The sequence below is a fragment of the Neophocaena asiaeorientalis genome, unplaced genomic scaffold, assembly GCF_003031525.2.
Source record: "Neophocaena asiaeorientalis asiaeorientalis breed wild unplaced genomic scaffold, Neophocaena_asiaeorientalis_V1.1 scaffold43, whole genome shotgun sequence".
Lineage (NCBI taxonomy): Eukaryota > Metazoa > Chordata > Mammalia > Artiodactyla > Phocoenidae > Neophocaena > Neophocaena asiaeorientalis.
In genome coordinates this window covers 15,462,535-15,478,428 of record NW_020173674.1, presented here as the reverse complement: position 1 = coordinate 15,478,428, position 15,894 = coordinate 15,462,535, and the positions used below count along the sequence as shown (strand labels likewise).

The following is a 15,894-nucleotide window of genomic DNA, read 5'->3' as shown; positions in this document are numbered from 1 at the left end:
CAGCTAAAAACATTTTAAAAAGAGGCATAGCTAATAAGGCAATATTGGAGATGGAATACCATAAAAATATTCAATCAAAAAGGATTGAATTGATTGAGAAAAGAGTAAACAAAGAACAGATAGGAAACACACAAAAAGCAAGACAGTAGACATAAACCCCAACATGTCAATAATTACATTAAATGTAAATGGTCTAAACATTCTACTTAAAGGACAGAGATTATCATTCCAAATGCTATCTATGAGGAAAACACTGTAAAATACAGTTGAGATAAAAGAATAGAAAAAATTATACTAGAGAAATATGAATCACAAGAAACTGGAAGTGATTTTATCAATAAAGGACAAAATAAACTTCAAAACAGGAACATTTCCAGGGAGAAAGAGGGATAATATATAATGATAAAGGAGTCAATTCATAAAGAAGACAAGCAATCCTAAGTATGCAGGAACTAAATAACAGTGCTGCAAAATGTATAAAGCAAAAACTGACAACTGAAAGTGAAATAGAAAATCCACAATTATATTTGGATATTTCAGCACTCCTCTCTTAGTAATTGATAGAACAAGTTGATAGAAAAATCAGAAAGCTATAGATGACCTGAATAACACTATCAACCACTTTGGCTTAATTGACAGTCATGGAACACTTCATCCACCAATAACTGAATACACATTCTTCTCAGGTGCACATACAATATTCATCCACCAATGTGTTGCACCATAAAATAAATCTCGATAATTTTAGAGGAAATGAAAACATTAAAAATGTATGTTCTCTAACCATAATTCAAAAAGACACATACACCCTGTTGTTCATTGCAGCACTATTTACAATAGCCAGGTCATGGAAGCAACCTAAATGCCCATCGACAGACAAATGGGTAAAGAAGATGTGGTACCTATGTACAATGAAATATTACTCAGCCATAAAAAGGAATGAAACTGGGTCATTTGTAGAGACGTGGATGGACCTAGAGACTGTCATACAGAGTGAAGTAAGTCAGAGAAAAACAAATATTGTCTATTAATGCATATATGTGGAATCTAGAAAAGTGGTACAGATGAACTGGTTTGCAAGGCAGAAATAGAGACACAGGTGTAGAGAACAAATGTATGGACAACAAGGGGGGAAAGCAGAGGTGGGGGGTGGTGGGATGAATTGTGAGATTGGGATTGACATATATACACTAATATGTATAAAAGATAACTAATAACCTGCTGTATAAAAATAAATGAATAAAATTAAATTTAAAATATATATACGTATACAATAAAAATGGAAATTAAAAAAAAGTTCAGGTTGAGAGGAATGTGTGTGGAATTCCAACGAGTCCTAGGTTAGAATAAAAGATTCCTTGATGAATATGCTGAGATAAAATGAGACTTTGAGAAGCTTTCCTGACAGGACAATGTTTAAAGCAAACAATAAGTTTGGATGAAGTATAAACAGATGTATAATTCACGAACACTTGATGCTGGTTTGAACATGGTGTGGTATACTAGAAAGAGGTCTGGCCTCAGAGGTTAGAGGCTTGTGCCTTTCACTGTAAGACCTGAGGCAAATGACTTAATCAGTGGTATTTGTTTTTCTCATCTAAATAATTTTAAGAATGAAGGAGTTTGATTAGGCTTGTGTCTATCTTTGTAAGCTTTAATCTTTCATCAACAAAATGCCAATATACTCACACACACAAAAAGTATGTTCTCTGGTCACAGTGGAATTAAGTCAATAACAGATATCTGTGGAAATCCCTAATAGTTAGAAATGAAATAGCATATTTCTAACTGCATGGGTTAATAAAGAAAAAGAAATAAATTAGAAAATATTTTTAGCTGAATGAAAATGAAAGCAATGTATTTAAATGTGTCAGGTGGAGTACTTGGAGATCTATACTTGAAGTGCTAATATTAGAAAAGAAGAGGGACTTCCCTGGTGGTCCAGGGGTTGAGAATCTGCCTTCCAACACAGGAGACATGAGTTAGATCCCTGGTCGGGGAACTAAGATCCCCCATGCCACGGGGCAACTTAGCCCATGTGCTCTAGAGCCCGTGTGCCACAACTAGAGAGCCTTGTGCCACAACTATTGAGCCCACGTGCTCTGGAGCCCGTATACCACAACTAGAGCGCCCCTGCGCTACAACGAAAAATCCCACGTGCTGCAACTAAGATCCCGTGTGCCACAACTAAGACCCAACGCAGCCAAATAAATATTTTTTTAAAGAAAGAACTAAAATCAATTAAGCAACTACCTTAAGAAAATTGAAAAGAGCAAATTAAATACAAAGTGAGTAGAAGAAAGAATAAAGATAAGCGTGGAAATAAAAGAGAAATGGATGAACAATGGAGAAAAATCAATTAAACAAAAGCTGGTTTTTAAAAAAGATCAATAACTAGACTGTTCAAGGAAAAAAAGAATAAATTACCAGTATCACAAATCAAACGGGGGCATTGGTACAGATTCTAAAAATATTAAAAGGGGAATACCTATGAAAACTTTATACTGTTAAATTCTACAATATAGATGAAATGGACACAAACTTCAAAAGACACAAAGTGATAAAAACTACCTCAAGAAGAAATAGAAAATCTAAATAGCCACATATCTGTTAAAGTAATCAAATTTGTAGTTTAAAACTTTCCACAAAGAAAAATCTAAGTCCACATAGTTTTACTGGCAAATTCTATCAGATGTTAAGAAATAATACCAATCTTACACAAGCCCTTTTCAGAAAATAGAAAAGATAGAAATATGTGGCAACTCATTTTGTGTGGCCATTATTACCCTGATACCGAAGCCAGACAAAAACATTGCAAGAAAAGAAGACTGCAGACCTATAGCCCTCCTGAGCATAGACACAAAATTCTTTTTTAAAAAATTAGCAAGCCAAATCAACATACAGAAAGGGCGATACAACATGACTAAAGAATATAAGGTTGGTCTAATATTTGAAAATCAGTATAATTTACAACAGCAATAGAATAAAGGAGAACCATATGATTAATAGATACAGAAAAGATAATTTGACAAAATTCAACACTCATTCATCAATGTCTTTAAAAAAACAAAAAAGAATCTTCTGTATAGCCCAGGGAATGCTACTCAATGCTCCGTAATGACATATATGGGAATAGAATCTAGAAAAGTGGACATATGTATGTGTATAACTGATTCATTTTGCTGTGCAGCAGAAACTATCACAACAGTGTAAGGCGACTAGACTCCAATAAAAATTAATTTAAATATTTTAAGAATTCAGAGGAAGCCTTTGTGTGAAAAATAAACATAGAAGACCCTTGTGTTAAAAAAAAAAGAAAAAAACATAGAAAATATATATCCACACAAAGACTTGTACACAGATGTTCATGGCAGGTTTATTCATAATAGCCAAAACCTGGGAAAAACTCAAATGTTAAACAACAGATGAATGCAAGGGCAAATTGTGGTATATCCATAAATGGACTACATCTAAGCAATAAAAATAATGAACTGAGACACGACATGGATGCTTTTCCAAAATAGGTGAGCAAATAAGCCAGACACAAAAATGTACATACTGTACATACATACTATACATACATACAAACGTACTCTTATGAATAAAAATACAATCCACTTATTAGAAGTTTTACAACAGGCAAAACTAATCTAGAGTGACAGAAAGTAGATCAACATTATCTGTTGCTGGGGATTGGCTGGGATGAGGCACAAGGGAACTTTTTGGGGTGAGGAGAATGTTCTATATTTTGATTGTAGCGATGGTCACATGTCCAAACTCATCCAACTCTACATGTAAAATTGGTGCGTTTTATATAAGTAATACCTCAATAAAGATGATTAGTTTTTCAATGGTCGTTAAAAACTGTCAACTTTCACAGTTCCTTGGCTTTCTCCTTTACCTGGACATTTGCTTAGGCCTCAGGTCTAGGCTACCTCCAGTTCCATTGCCTCCGTTTAGTGTTTTCTGTTGTGTTCTTGTATAGACGGCAGATTTGCCAGGCATCTAGCTGATGTTTATTAAATGCTTGCTATAGTACTGTACCAGGTGTTACAGGTAAGTAGGTGAAGAAGATAGCTTTTCCGCCTTCGAGGAGCTTATAATCAAGTTAATACAGGAGGTAAGACCCTTATAGTCCTGTCTACTGTACACAACTGAACGATTAAGGGTGAGTTGCACACACTCTCTGCTGTGGTCACTTCTGACTTGGTGGAGAGGGCGAGACTTGAGGTAGGCTTTGGAGAATTAATAGGTGGAGATGGGCACTATATGGATAGGGGTGTGCTGGGAGGTCAGGCAGGCACTTTGACCTGGGGGGAGTGAAAGGAAACAAGAAGATGAGGAAGTATACTGGATATCCTAGATTTGTAGGAGCACTGACTCCAGGTTGGGACATTAGAAATGATGAGGCTGGAGAGTGGTTTAGGGCTAAACAGAAGAGCTGAAATGTCTGTGGGCAGCGTGAAGGCCTTTCAGATGACTGTTCTGCTTGGGGACGTGATCAGAGCTAGTCTTTGACACCATCGTGTTGACACACGTGATGGAGTGGAGCAGGGAGGGATCAGAAATGGGATGTAACTACTTAAGCAGTAGCCTAGGTAGTAAGTGACAAGGCACTGAGCTGAGTGGTTGCTGGACTCACTGGGGAACTTGCTGGGAAATGTTGAAATCCTTTGGGATATGGGATTGAGAAGAACAGCCGCTTCACCCATATAACACAGACCAGCCACACTGCTTGTTACGGATCAAATCGTATCTCCCCGCCCCACACTAAAATTCATATAGTGAAGCCCTGACCCCCCAGTGTGACTGGATTAGGAGATAGGGCCTATAAGGAGGTAGCAAAGTTTAAGTGAGGTCATGGGGTGGGGTCTTAATTCATTAGGACTGATATCCTCATAAGAAAAGGAAGAAACACCAGATCTTTCTTTCTGTGTGAGCAAAGACCATGTGAGGACACAGTGAGAAGGTGGCTGTCCACAAGCCAGGAAGAGAGGCCTCACCAGAGGACAGATCTGCAGGCACATTGATCATGGACTTCTGGCTTCTGAGAACTGTGAGAAAATAAACATCTACGGTCTAAGCCACCCAGTGGGTGCTATTTTGTTATGGCAGCCCAAGCAGACCAATACACCACTCACCACGAGATCGCTTACCACCCACGTTCCCAATCCCATAAATATAATATCGAGGATCTCAGGGCTTTATCTTTTGGTGACACACCTTTGTGAAACAGTACCTTAGCCTTTGGCATCCTGCCCTTAGCCACTTGGATAGAAGTCAACCCTCTTAGCCCTTCCCAGCCATCAGAGTGCGTGATTCCTCCTGTCTCTACAGCTCTTCACTATTTTCAAGTATTTTGACTCTTTTGGACTTCATAACCACTTATCTCACTTCCTATGAGATAAGCAGGAGTTGGTTTTCCCCATTTTACAGATGAAGAAATGGAAAATCAGAGGGTTTTAATGGCTTGTCTAAGATAACCAAGCTAATAAGTTGAAAAGTCAGTTTTTAAATCCAGCTCTCCTGTCTCTCACTCACCACACAGCTTCCTGGCCCGTGCTTTGCTATGCCCTCCTCTGAACAGAGCTTTCTGTTCAAACCTATCTCAGACAGGAGATGTGGGCTGCCTTTGGGCATTCTTCTCTTCCTTCCCTTGTTCTCCCGACACACACACATACTCACTCACACACTCATTTATTCATTCTCTCTCTCTCCATAATGTAGCTTGGCCTTAGTGTCATAACAACAGGGAGCTCTTCCTTTTCCCCCAGAGCCTAAAAACGGCAGAGCTCCATTGTGGGTAGAGGACAGAGCAGGGATGGGGTGGGGGGCTTGTGAGGCAACCAAAAGAGAAATCTCAGGAGGTGTGGCGAGAACGCTGCAGCCCCTGGATTATCTGAACTGCACCTCGACCAAGGCTCTGGGGGCATCTCGTGTGGGCCCCACCATGGGTTTATTCCCAGCTAGTTAAGGCAACACCTAACACATGGTGTGCACAGGGTCATCGACTGAAGCTTCTTTTGGAAGTTCGCCCTTCCTAAAGCCTGTTGGTCTGTGTGGAGCTAAAAAAAGAAAATCTGTTTGGAATCACAGAATTCCTGGGAAAGTGTCGACTCTCACACCCCATTGTCTGTGGAACTGGCACACATCTTCTCACTTCTGAGCCCTACTTTGAGGGATGGGTTGTTTGTGGAGGGCCTCTTGTTCCTGAGCAGCTGAGCATGCAAGTCTGAGCCTGTGTGAGGAGAAAGACCCCCACTGCTGCATCACCCCGACTGGCCGAATCAAGGGTTTCTGCTGAATCACGGACCAGCCAGCTTGTGGTGCCCTGAGGTTGGCAGTTGTTCTTGTAGCGAGACCTGGGACAATGGGATTGGTGAGAAGCCGACAGCAAGAGCGATTTCTCTGGAGGTTGGAAAGAAGCTATCTACAGACTGCCCCTGAGGTAGAGCGGAGGTGTGGAAGGCTTAGGGGCATGAGGATTGTGGAGGGATGACTGGGGAGAGGAAGGGTTTGAGCCCAAGGGTAAGTGGAAAAGCTCTGAGATGAGCGCTCTCAGACACAAGACCTCTCGGGCCATTTTAGGGAGCTGGCCTTGTGCCGGCCCAACCCCGGGGACACGAAACAAAGAGGTTAGCCTTCCAGTCCTGGGCTTGGCTCGTCAGGGATGCACATGACCCCTTGAGGAGCAGGGTGGGCAGGGTCCACGGCCAAGCAGAGGCTCTGAGTTCACTCCAGGCCCATCTCTAGCCTTCCTCTTCCCATTCAAAACCCAAACAGAGCCTCCCCTCGGCCCCGCCTTCCCATTCGTTCTCTCACTTCCTCATTGTACTATTTTCTGAGGCATTCAGACGCGAACGGAATTGGCTGTCTTTCGGAGCTTTGTAGACATGTGGGCTGGTCAGGCAGATACATGGGTAAATCACACGGTGTTCTGTGCTGAGATACTATTACAAACAGTTCTGTGGGAGCACAGAAGGAGCAACCACTGGCCTGGGGGTGGAAGCTGGGGTGAGGCGTGCTGTTAAGAAAGATCTTCACAGAGGACATTATCATTTGGAGGCCACAGAGCATGAACAGGAGTTCTCCCGGCAGAGAGGGCTGGCGACGGGGCACAGGCGTTCGAAGGAGACAGGTGGCAAGTCCACTACTGTGGCCAAGTGAAAGGCCCCAGACGGTTTGGGGAGCAATGAGTGGTCCTGGCGGCCAGACAGGGAACGGCTGAGCTATAGTAGATACTCAAGGAAGCCCTGCTGGCCTGGTCCTCCCCAGGGACACTCCTTGGAGGCACAAGTCCCAGGGATGGGTTACGTGAGTCACCAGGGAGGCCCAAATGACCCTGTCGAGCCATCCTGCCCTTTGTCAGTAGCACTCATCTGGACTCCAGGTTACTGGGGTTGCTAAGCAGGGGTGCAAGGCAGGCGGCTTCCCATACACAAGGCGTTTCTCCCTCTGCTTCTGTTCCCGCCCTGGGACTTGGCAGGGACTTGGTGTGGAGAGTCCAAGAGCTGCCATGACCCTAACAGATGAAAAGGGTCATTTTTAAAAACAAGTTCCCAGCTCAAGCCAACCTGAAACCATCTAGGTCCATATTGAACGAGAACTTACCCTACAGGTGCTGAATCTGAGATGTGGCTCCAAGAAAGCAGCATTTAAATCGTTGGGAAAAGATGAAAAGGAGTCTCCGGCCGCACTCAGAGCTGGTAGCCAGAGGGAGATGTTTTCCCCCGGGAGCAATCGTGGTCCTTCATGTCACCATTGCCACATCAGCTTACCAAGTCCATGCATGTGTCATCTCCATTTAATCCTCCCCCCGCATTGGTGAACTGGGCAGGGACAGGCTTCTTCCCCTCCTTCAGATGTGAGAGCTGAGGGTCAGTCAGGTCATTTGGCGAGCGAAGGTGTCTCCCCCTCGGCACGGGGAGTGGGGCGGGGGGCTCCCTTGGAGAGTAACTGCCTATTCCTTGAGTCACCTTCATGCTGGAAAGCAAGGAAGCATCTATTCCATGGCAGAACCTGGGCCCCCCCACCCCTGCTTCATAATTTGTATTTAGAGCTTTGCTTTAAAAATCCCCCAAACAAACCTCCTGCAAGTTCTCTCAGCCACTAAGTATAGAGCCAGGACGGGGACCTGCCTCTTCTGGAAGCCTGTCCTGCACTCTTTGTGCCAAGCAGCCAGGTCTCCCCGCCCTGGACTTCCATGCCCTGGCTCACCTCTTGCTTTCGGAACAGACCCTGGAAACACAGATGGTACCAGTGACATGGAGGGGCCATGATGAGCGCACTGGAGATGCAGGGGCAGCCCCTGTTTCCCCCCTTCCCCCCTCTGCTGCTTGCCTGCTGGGCAAGCAGGTCCTCTGGGATGAGGGGGGTGGCGCTCCAGCCCCTCGCAGGCCACGCACCCCTCTTTGTGCAGGAGCCCTAGCCAGCCACCTGTTGTTAATCTAGCCCTGGTAATCCATTCTGTACTGTGTCAGCAGTTCAAAAGGGCACTGTTAGTATTTTTTGCCGACTTCAATTAACGTGAGATTTCAGAGGCCCCTCCGATCACATTTCATCTGTCACAAGTCAGGAACAAAATAGACAGGTTCCAGTTGAGAGGAGGAAGGAGAAGGAGTTTATTGCAAACAACAACCAAACAGACAGTTTGGGCTGTGCCCAGCCAAGGGTGCGCTGGGCACACGCAGCGGCATCAGTGCTCCATTTGGCCCCGTGCCTGGGCCCCTACGTCCTCTTCTCATCAACAGTCCTCCCCTCCCCCAAAGATGTAAGTGCAATAACTTACTTTAAAAGGCAAGAACGTTTCTTTTAATATTTTTGCTATAATGTAGTTACATGGTGGTATAGGCAGTAAAACTTTATGGAACCGACCTCATTTTTTTATACATTTTTTCTGAAGTTTTAATGTCTTTTTCATATATATTTTTAATATTCCACCCCAGGCCATCAAGCTAAAAGAAAAGTTGCATTTATACAGGGTTACGGTATCTTACAAGGAGAACAGTCAGTATTGATTGAGGTTCACGTTCCTTCCAGCACTCAGCTCTCTTTTCAACCACTGCACACCAAACAGACTATTAGACATTGAAAACTGTCCTTCAAAATCAGTAGTATAAAGGCCTAGCTCTATGTATGTACGTGAAGGGGAAGAAGGGGCGGGGCAAGGGCAGGTAATGTTTTGTTCACTGGAACACCTTCCCCTCCCTCCAGCATCCTCAGGGAAGTCACGTGGGCTCCCAGTGACTTTGAGAAGTTGGGTGTTTGTTGTCTTCCCGTTTTTCTCTTTCATGATCACGCATTATTACCCTGGGGGCCTGTTTGCCAGCCATCCTCACTCCCGCTAGGCCTGTTTGCTTTTGCACCTGACAGGCCATCACGCAGACCCAAAGCCCCAGAGCATCCAGCCCTGAGAGGGAATGGCTGCGGAAGCGGGATTTGTGGTGGTTTCTCCTGGAAGAGTTCCTCTTGTCCACCCAGCGGGAATGAGGGCGGAGGGGACATGTCACTGGGCCCAGCGTGGCTGCAGCCATGGGCGCTGGGAACCCACCTCACGATTGCTACCCCACCCCCTTGCAGTGTCTTTGAACTAACTTGGCCACCACGCTTCCCCAAGCTGGAGGCATGGTGGTGAGAGCTGAGAATCAAGTATAGTTGAACGAATTCAAGGAAAGTTCCAAAGCCCATGTCTTCCAACTGCCGTTGAAGACTTGGGGACAAGCCTCTCTGTGTGTCCCCAGAGCCCTCTCCTCCCACGCCCTGGGAGCAATGAGGGCATCTGAGGGTGGTAGCAGCAGCTCAGCAGTGTCAAGCCTTGGCTGCCGAGACTGGTTCCCAGCAGGGATCAGAGGCTGGCAGTGTGGGAAGGCTGCCCATGGGCCTGCCAGCCACCCATCACTTCCGGCTTGCGTGGCCGTCTCTGTTGAGATCTTAGGCAAATAGCAAAGAAAACCCCACCTCTTTTAGCTTACTGGCTTAGCAGTGACCCCCAGAGAGGGTCCACTCTCCCCTGCACCTGCCTTCACGAAACCTCACTCCTGAGGAGCCGCCCAAGCTTGCCTAGTCATCACGGGAGAGGCTGCAGGGGCACCTCCCACCCCAGCAGCTGACAAGGCAGAAGGCCTGGGCCCAGCCTCCTGACCGGGGGAGCTCTGCGCAGCACCGGCCATCAGAGCCCCTCGCTCAGCTCTGCCTCAGGTGAAACACGGCTCAGGGTGGTCACGTCCCCCCCTGGGGGCCAGGGTCATCTCCACTGTGAAGGGATTGGGCTAACTAGAGGGTTTCTAATCCCTCCCCGCTGGGCGATTCTGGGATTCTTGGAGTGTCAGGCAGGCCCTTGAGGGCTGGGACAGGGTGAGGACAGGCCTGGGGCTGGGAAGCTACCTGTGGGGAGATGCATAGGGACATTTTACACCAACATTTTAATCCTAGATACTTGACTGTGTTGGTGGGACAGCCAGCCAGAGACACACAGCCTTCTTCTATCGGAAGCTTTTTCTTCTCAAGCTTTGGGTTGCCTGACTTAGGTCTGGCCCAGGCGGAAAGCAGACACATAGAGGAATTGATGGCCTGGGGTCCCTCCCAGAAGACTCCACTTAGGGCCCTCCTTCTCCCTTCCCTCCTCCTCTGCGGCTATCCTAGCTCTTTCTCTCTGTCTGATTCTCTCCCAGGGGAGAACATACCCCTGGTGAAAGTTCCTCTCATGTCCTTCCCAGCCAGCAGGGCATTTAAGGTGGAGCTGGGGGACTGTCTCCAGCCCAAGGCCATTTCTTCCTTCCTCTTTCTAGATTCTGGGAGTTTGAGTTGTTTCCGCCAACCTCAGAACTGGAAAAGGCTTCCTAAGAGTCAGTCTAAGATCCTCAAATGTAGGAAACACTAAGCCAAGCCTCCAAGAACATTTAATTCAATATCCAAGACCCTTTTCACTTCTAGAAGGTCGACTTTAGAGCTACGGTTCACGAAGAGGTCTGACTCTTGTTAAGGGAAGTCAAAGCCAGTTCCTTCCCCAGTCTTGTTTCTGGAGCACATGAGAACGTGAGACAGAGGTGGAGACCACGATGTCCCCGAAAACCTACGCAGCTCAAGGGGGAGGGTCTCACTCCTCCCTGCCCACCACCCAAGAGGCTGTCCTGTGTCCAGGCCTCTGGGCCTGGTGGACCTGGCCCTCCTCACTGACAGAATCGGGGTAGAAAGGAGAAAAAGGCAGGCCCTTCTCCCCAGGGGCTACCTGCCGGGGGGATTCCCAGGGCTCTGAAAGGCCTGCTTTGGAGGACAGGTACCCTGTGCCCCGAGTTTAGGTGACGGCTGGGCCCTGGAGCCTAAACTCAAGCCGCAGGCCTCATATCAGGCAGAGGTGGCACCCCTGCAGAAGGAGGCCCCTCCCTGCAGGCAGGGAAATCTGCTTCCAGAGAGCATCCTGACCTCTGTGTCTGGAACAGAGCAAGTGACCCAGAGGAGCTCAGCCCCGCGAGCCCTTCCGGAGGCCAGGGCGAGGCGCTGGGGTCTCCCATCCCCTAGGGCAGAAGTGCAAGGGCAGGCGCTCTCTGCCCTATGCCCAGAGGAACACAGAGCCTCCGCCTGAGAGGAAGGCTCTGGGCAGGGGTGGCGCTGGAGACTGCCGAGGGCCACCTGAGGCCGCGTAGGGGCTGGCCTGCCGCTTGGAGCCTGAGTGAGCGTGCACTCATCCTCTGGCAGACCCTGCAGCTCTTGGTCCTCTGCCACCGTGCCCGCCGGCTTAGCTGGTGTGTCTGAGGTGTAAGTCCTTCCACACCAGGACACTGCTCAGCAGCCCCAGTGAGTGACCAGAATGGGACATGGGGAGGGACAAGCACCTCCAGATCCTCCTGGAGGGGCTTGAATGGATGGAGAAAAAGCTACCCGGACCTGCCCACTGTCGCCGTCATTCTGCCTGCAGCGGGATGTCAGGTGGCCGGAGAGCGGACCTGTGTGCATGAGCCCCTGACCCCCACTCCCCTGGACATCTCCCCGCAGCCCTCCCTGCTCCTAGAAGCTTTCTTCCAGCTTCATGGGTACCGTGGGTGGTCTGCATCCTCCCTTGCACTGTTCACCCATATCCAGGGTCTCGGGGTGCGAGGGCGGCTGTGCATCCTCCGGGGCCAGGGTTGCTGCGTGGCAGCAGGATCCTTCGGCTCCAGCTCGTCTCTCTCTCTGCCCAATCCCACCGGGTGTGCCCAGCACAGGGGACAGCAGGACGGGGACTCCTCGCCATCCAGGGTGAAGGCAAGGCGGGTGCCTTGGGTCCAGGAGGTGGGATTCCGTGGGCTTTTAGGGAGAGAAAAGGAGATGGGAAGGCCGAGGCCGACTCTGCAGGGCAGCCTGTTCTTCAGACACAGTCATTGGCCTGGTGACCAAGGGACCACACAGCAGAGGGAAGGACGGACATGACTGCACTGTGGCCACTGCGGGGTCTGCATGGGAGTCTATCCTCGACTCAACGGTCAAACCGGGCAGGGCAGAGGAGCAGGAGTGGGGAGAAAGGGTCTTCAGCTTATAATGGATGCAAAGCTGCAAAACTCGGCCGCCTGGCTTCCTCCACTGCCTCTGGCCGGGAGCAGGGGGCTCGGCCTCAGTGTCTGCTGCCCCCTCCCTCCCAACAGTCCATGGGGCCTCAGACTTGGAGTGGCGGAAAGTGCTGAGGGTCAGGCCCCCGGCCCCGGGCCAGGCTCCTAAGAGGAAAGTCGAATGGGGGGTTGGGGGCCTGGGAAGCATGGGCGTGGCCTGTGCCCCGAGATGGGGGAGGGCATGGGGATGGGACGGGGGTGCTCTGTCATGTGGCCCAGGAGATGGCCGCGCTGTGCTCCTTGGCCTTCATGCGGAGGGCCGCGATGCTTGACGTCTTGCGGTCTGGCTCACCGTTGAGCTCGTAGCCGTTGAGGCCCGGGTTGAGGCCCGCGGCTCCAAACAGGCTGCCCATGTGCGTCTGGCCCACGTGGCTGCCAGCCCCAGAGACACCCAGGAAGTCGGTGACGCCGCTGGCCCCAGAGCCGGGGGGGTGAGCGTGAGGGGACATGCAGCCGGGCACAGGGTCACAGGGGACCACACACGCTGGCACTGGTGAGGCAGCCCCATTGTTGCTGATCCAGGATGGGTTCTGAATCTGGGGAGAGGGGAGGCAGAGATGTCACAGGCTGTCGGGGGCTGGGGTGCGGGGAGTACATCGGGGCTTTCCCCTCCCCCACGGATGACCTCTTCTCACTTACGAGCCCACCCTGATGATGAAACCATTCTGGAGCGTTTACTTGGGAGCCTCTCAAAACCTTTATGGCCATCTAGCCCCTTAGGAGCCTTTGGCTTTTAGGCTCTGGCTCCTCTGTTCCCAGGGCCAGGCGAGCGAGCGGCAGATAGAGGTTCCGTTTTAAAGACTGAACTTGAGATTTCATCAAGCATCTAGTGAAAGGGCTGTCCTGGGGACACAGCTCACCAGCTGAGGGCAGCCCGCAGCTCTAGAGGCAGATGCAGACTTTGTCTCTGCATCCGTGGACCGCTAGGGTCAGCAAGTGTCTCACTCGTCTCTGGCTCTTCCCCAGGCCTGGCAGGCCCTTGAGACTTGATGGACGGGAGCTGACGTGAACCCAGAGAGTTCTGGCACTGGGAACATGGGCTGTGGGCTTGCAGGCTGTGGTGTGGAGGGGATGGGGTGGACAGCGGGGGCCTAAATTCTCTCAGAAGTTAAGGGTAGTGGTGGAGCTTCCAGGGGCTCAAGCCCTTGAGGCTTCAGAAGTAACTTCCGGGACTGAAAGGGCTGCCTCAGGAGGTGGTGAGGGGAGGGATGGAGCCGGGCTGGAGGTGGGGTGAGGTGGGGGGGACGCATGGAAGGTGTTCAGGCAGTGGGTGGGGTTGACCTGGACATGTTGTCTTCTATCTGTGCAGCTGTAATCCCTTCCCTCCCCAGCTTCCACCTCTGCCCATTTTCCTCTCAGCGTTTATGGGGAGATAGAACTGGGCACTCAGCCAAAATTACATCCCTCCAAGTGTCCAGGCTGCCTGACTTTACTCATACTACTTCTCGTCCCTTTGCATCCCACTGAGGACTCAAATGCCCCAGGACGAGGGAATGACTGACAGCCATGGAGGAATATGTTCTGGTGGGGATGGGAGAAGATGGGACAGACTCCTGGGAGAGCCGTGAACACGCAAAACAACCTTCCTGAAACTGGATAAGTCACAAAGCACTTTTGCACAATCTAATTTAGACCTTCGAACAACCTCGTAAAAGAGTTGAGGCAGATGCTTTTATAAAGCCCAATTCACAGGTGAAGAAACCAAGGCTCAGAGAGCTTGTGACTTGCCTGTAGTGAGAAAGCTCTGGAGCTGGGAAGACGAAGGATTCCATGTTCATTCCCCTATCCTAGGAAACACTCTGAGTGGCTCCCGGGGGCCTGGAGGACCCCCCGGCCTTCAGCAAAGCTTCCTCGGTTCTGATGCTCATAGCGCAAGTGGCCAAAGTGGCAGAAGAAAAAGCCACTCTCACCACCCTGGCCTTCCTTCCCTAAAGTCCAGCCAAGGCTGGGTCAACACTTACGTCGGACAGAAGGAGCTCTGGGCCTCCCACATTCTGGAGAAACGCACACGCCCGGAATGGGCCCCGAGTCCTCTTTCCGGGGAAGGTGCCCCTTCTCAGAGCATGAGGGGCTGGGGGGCTGGGGGCCAGAGCCGGCGGCTGGAGGCAGGCACTTACCTGGGCATAGTTCTCTGCTCGGGTGAGGAGGGGCAGCTCATAGGCCGTGGAGAAGTGGGTTCGAACCTGCTGCATCTGCCCAAAACGCTCCCTTTTCCTCCACTTGGCCCTCCGGTTCTGGAACCAGACCTGCAGGACAGAGCAGTTGTCACCGGGGTCAGGCCAGGAGCTGGAGGCCCCGCCTTCGGGCAGTGCCAGCCTTTCCCTTGAGTCTCACCAGCTGCAGTGTAGGGTCGAGGCCATGGGGCTACAGGTAATGTGACCGCCTCGGCCTTTATCCTCAAGAGTTTACAATCTAGAATGATAGACGTTGAGAGCCTGGAAGGCACTTTATTCCAGTTTATCATGTGGGCCTGATCTTGGGCCAGTAGCTTCATTTTTCTAAGCTTCACAATCTAGAGCAGGCAAGTGTCACACACACAAAACACACGCCACTAGTCATCTTAGCGGTCATCTAACCAACCCCAGCATGGGGGGCGGCCTGATCCACTGGGGCCACAGACTCCTGGGGAGAATCTGATAAGAGCTGTGAGCGCTCACCCAGAAAATCATTCTCTTGGACGATCACACACATGTGTTTTGCCATCATTTTCCAAAAGGTCTGGGCTTCCTGGGACCTCTCCGCCCAGGTTCAGGATTCCCACTTCCTGAATCCTCTGTGCAGACTTTTGTCGGAAAGAGTCTCCCAGCTCAGAACACCCTGGGTTAAAGATTCTCTGGGGGACAGGGGTTCCGTCGGGCTCCAGAGGCAGTCAGGAACGGCTTTGCGGAGGGAAGGCTGGGGCTGGGCTCTGAGTGCTGGCTGGAGGGACGGAAGTCCAGGCCGAGTTTAGAAACAGCAGGGCACACTCAGGAGACCTCAGGAGGCCACGCTGCCAGCTGGGGGAGTGATGGGAGGGAAAGGACCATGGAGGTGGGAGCCAGATTGTGGGGGGCCTCAAATGCCAGGTGGAGGGGGTCGCCACGGTGCCTCGAAGAGAGGCAGCTGCTGCAAAATCTCAGGCTGAAGAGTAGCCTGGTGCCGAGGAGGAGAGGAGGCCCACCTGTCACTGAGCATGGGGGTGGGGTGTTGGCGTGAGCTGACCAGGTACTGGATGGGGAGGGCGGGCTCTGAGCCCGGTGTGTGAGCCAGGGTCTCTGGCCATGGGGGTGGAGGTGGGGTGGGTCCTTTTCCTTTTGCAGGAGCCAAGGTTCTG

General features: G+C 50.1%; 1 protein-coding gene across 1 annotated transcript in view; it reads right to left on the bottom strand.

Moving 5' to 3' along the window:
* Window positions 1-12,787: 12,787 nt before the first annotated feature.
* The window catches only part of ALX4 (ALX homeobox 4), a 39,714-nt gene continuing 36,607 nt past the window's right edge, over window positions 12,788-15,894 (bottom strand). The window contains exons 3-4 of the mRNA XM_024749454.1: window positions 14,699-14,827; window positions 12,788-13,117 (exon numbers count right to left, since the gene is read on the bottom strand). Of these exons, the coding sequence (XP_024605222.1) occupies window positions 12,788-13,117; window positions 14,699-14,827 (459 nt within the window). The remainder of the gene's footprint in view (window positions 13,118-14,698; window positions 14,828-15,894) is intronic.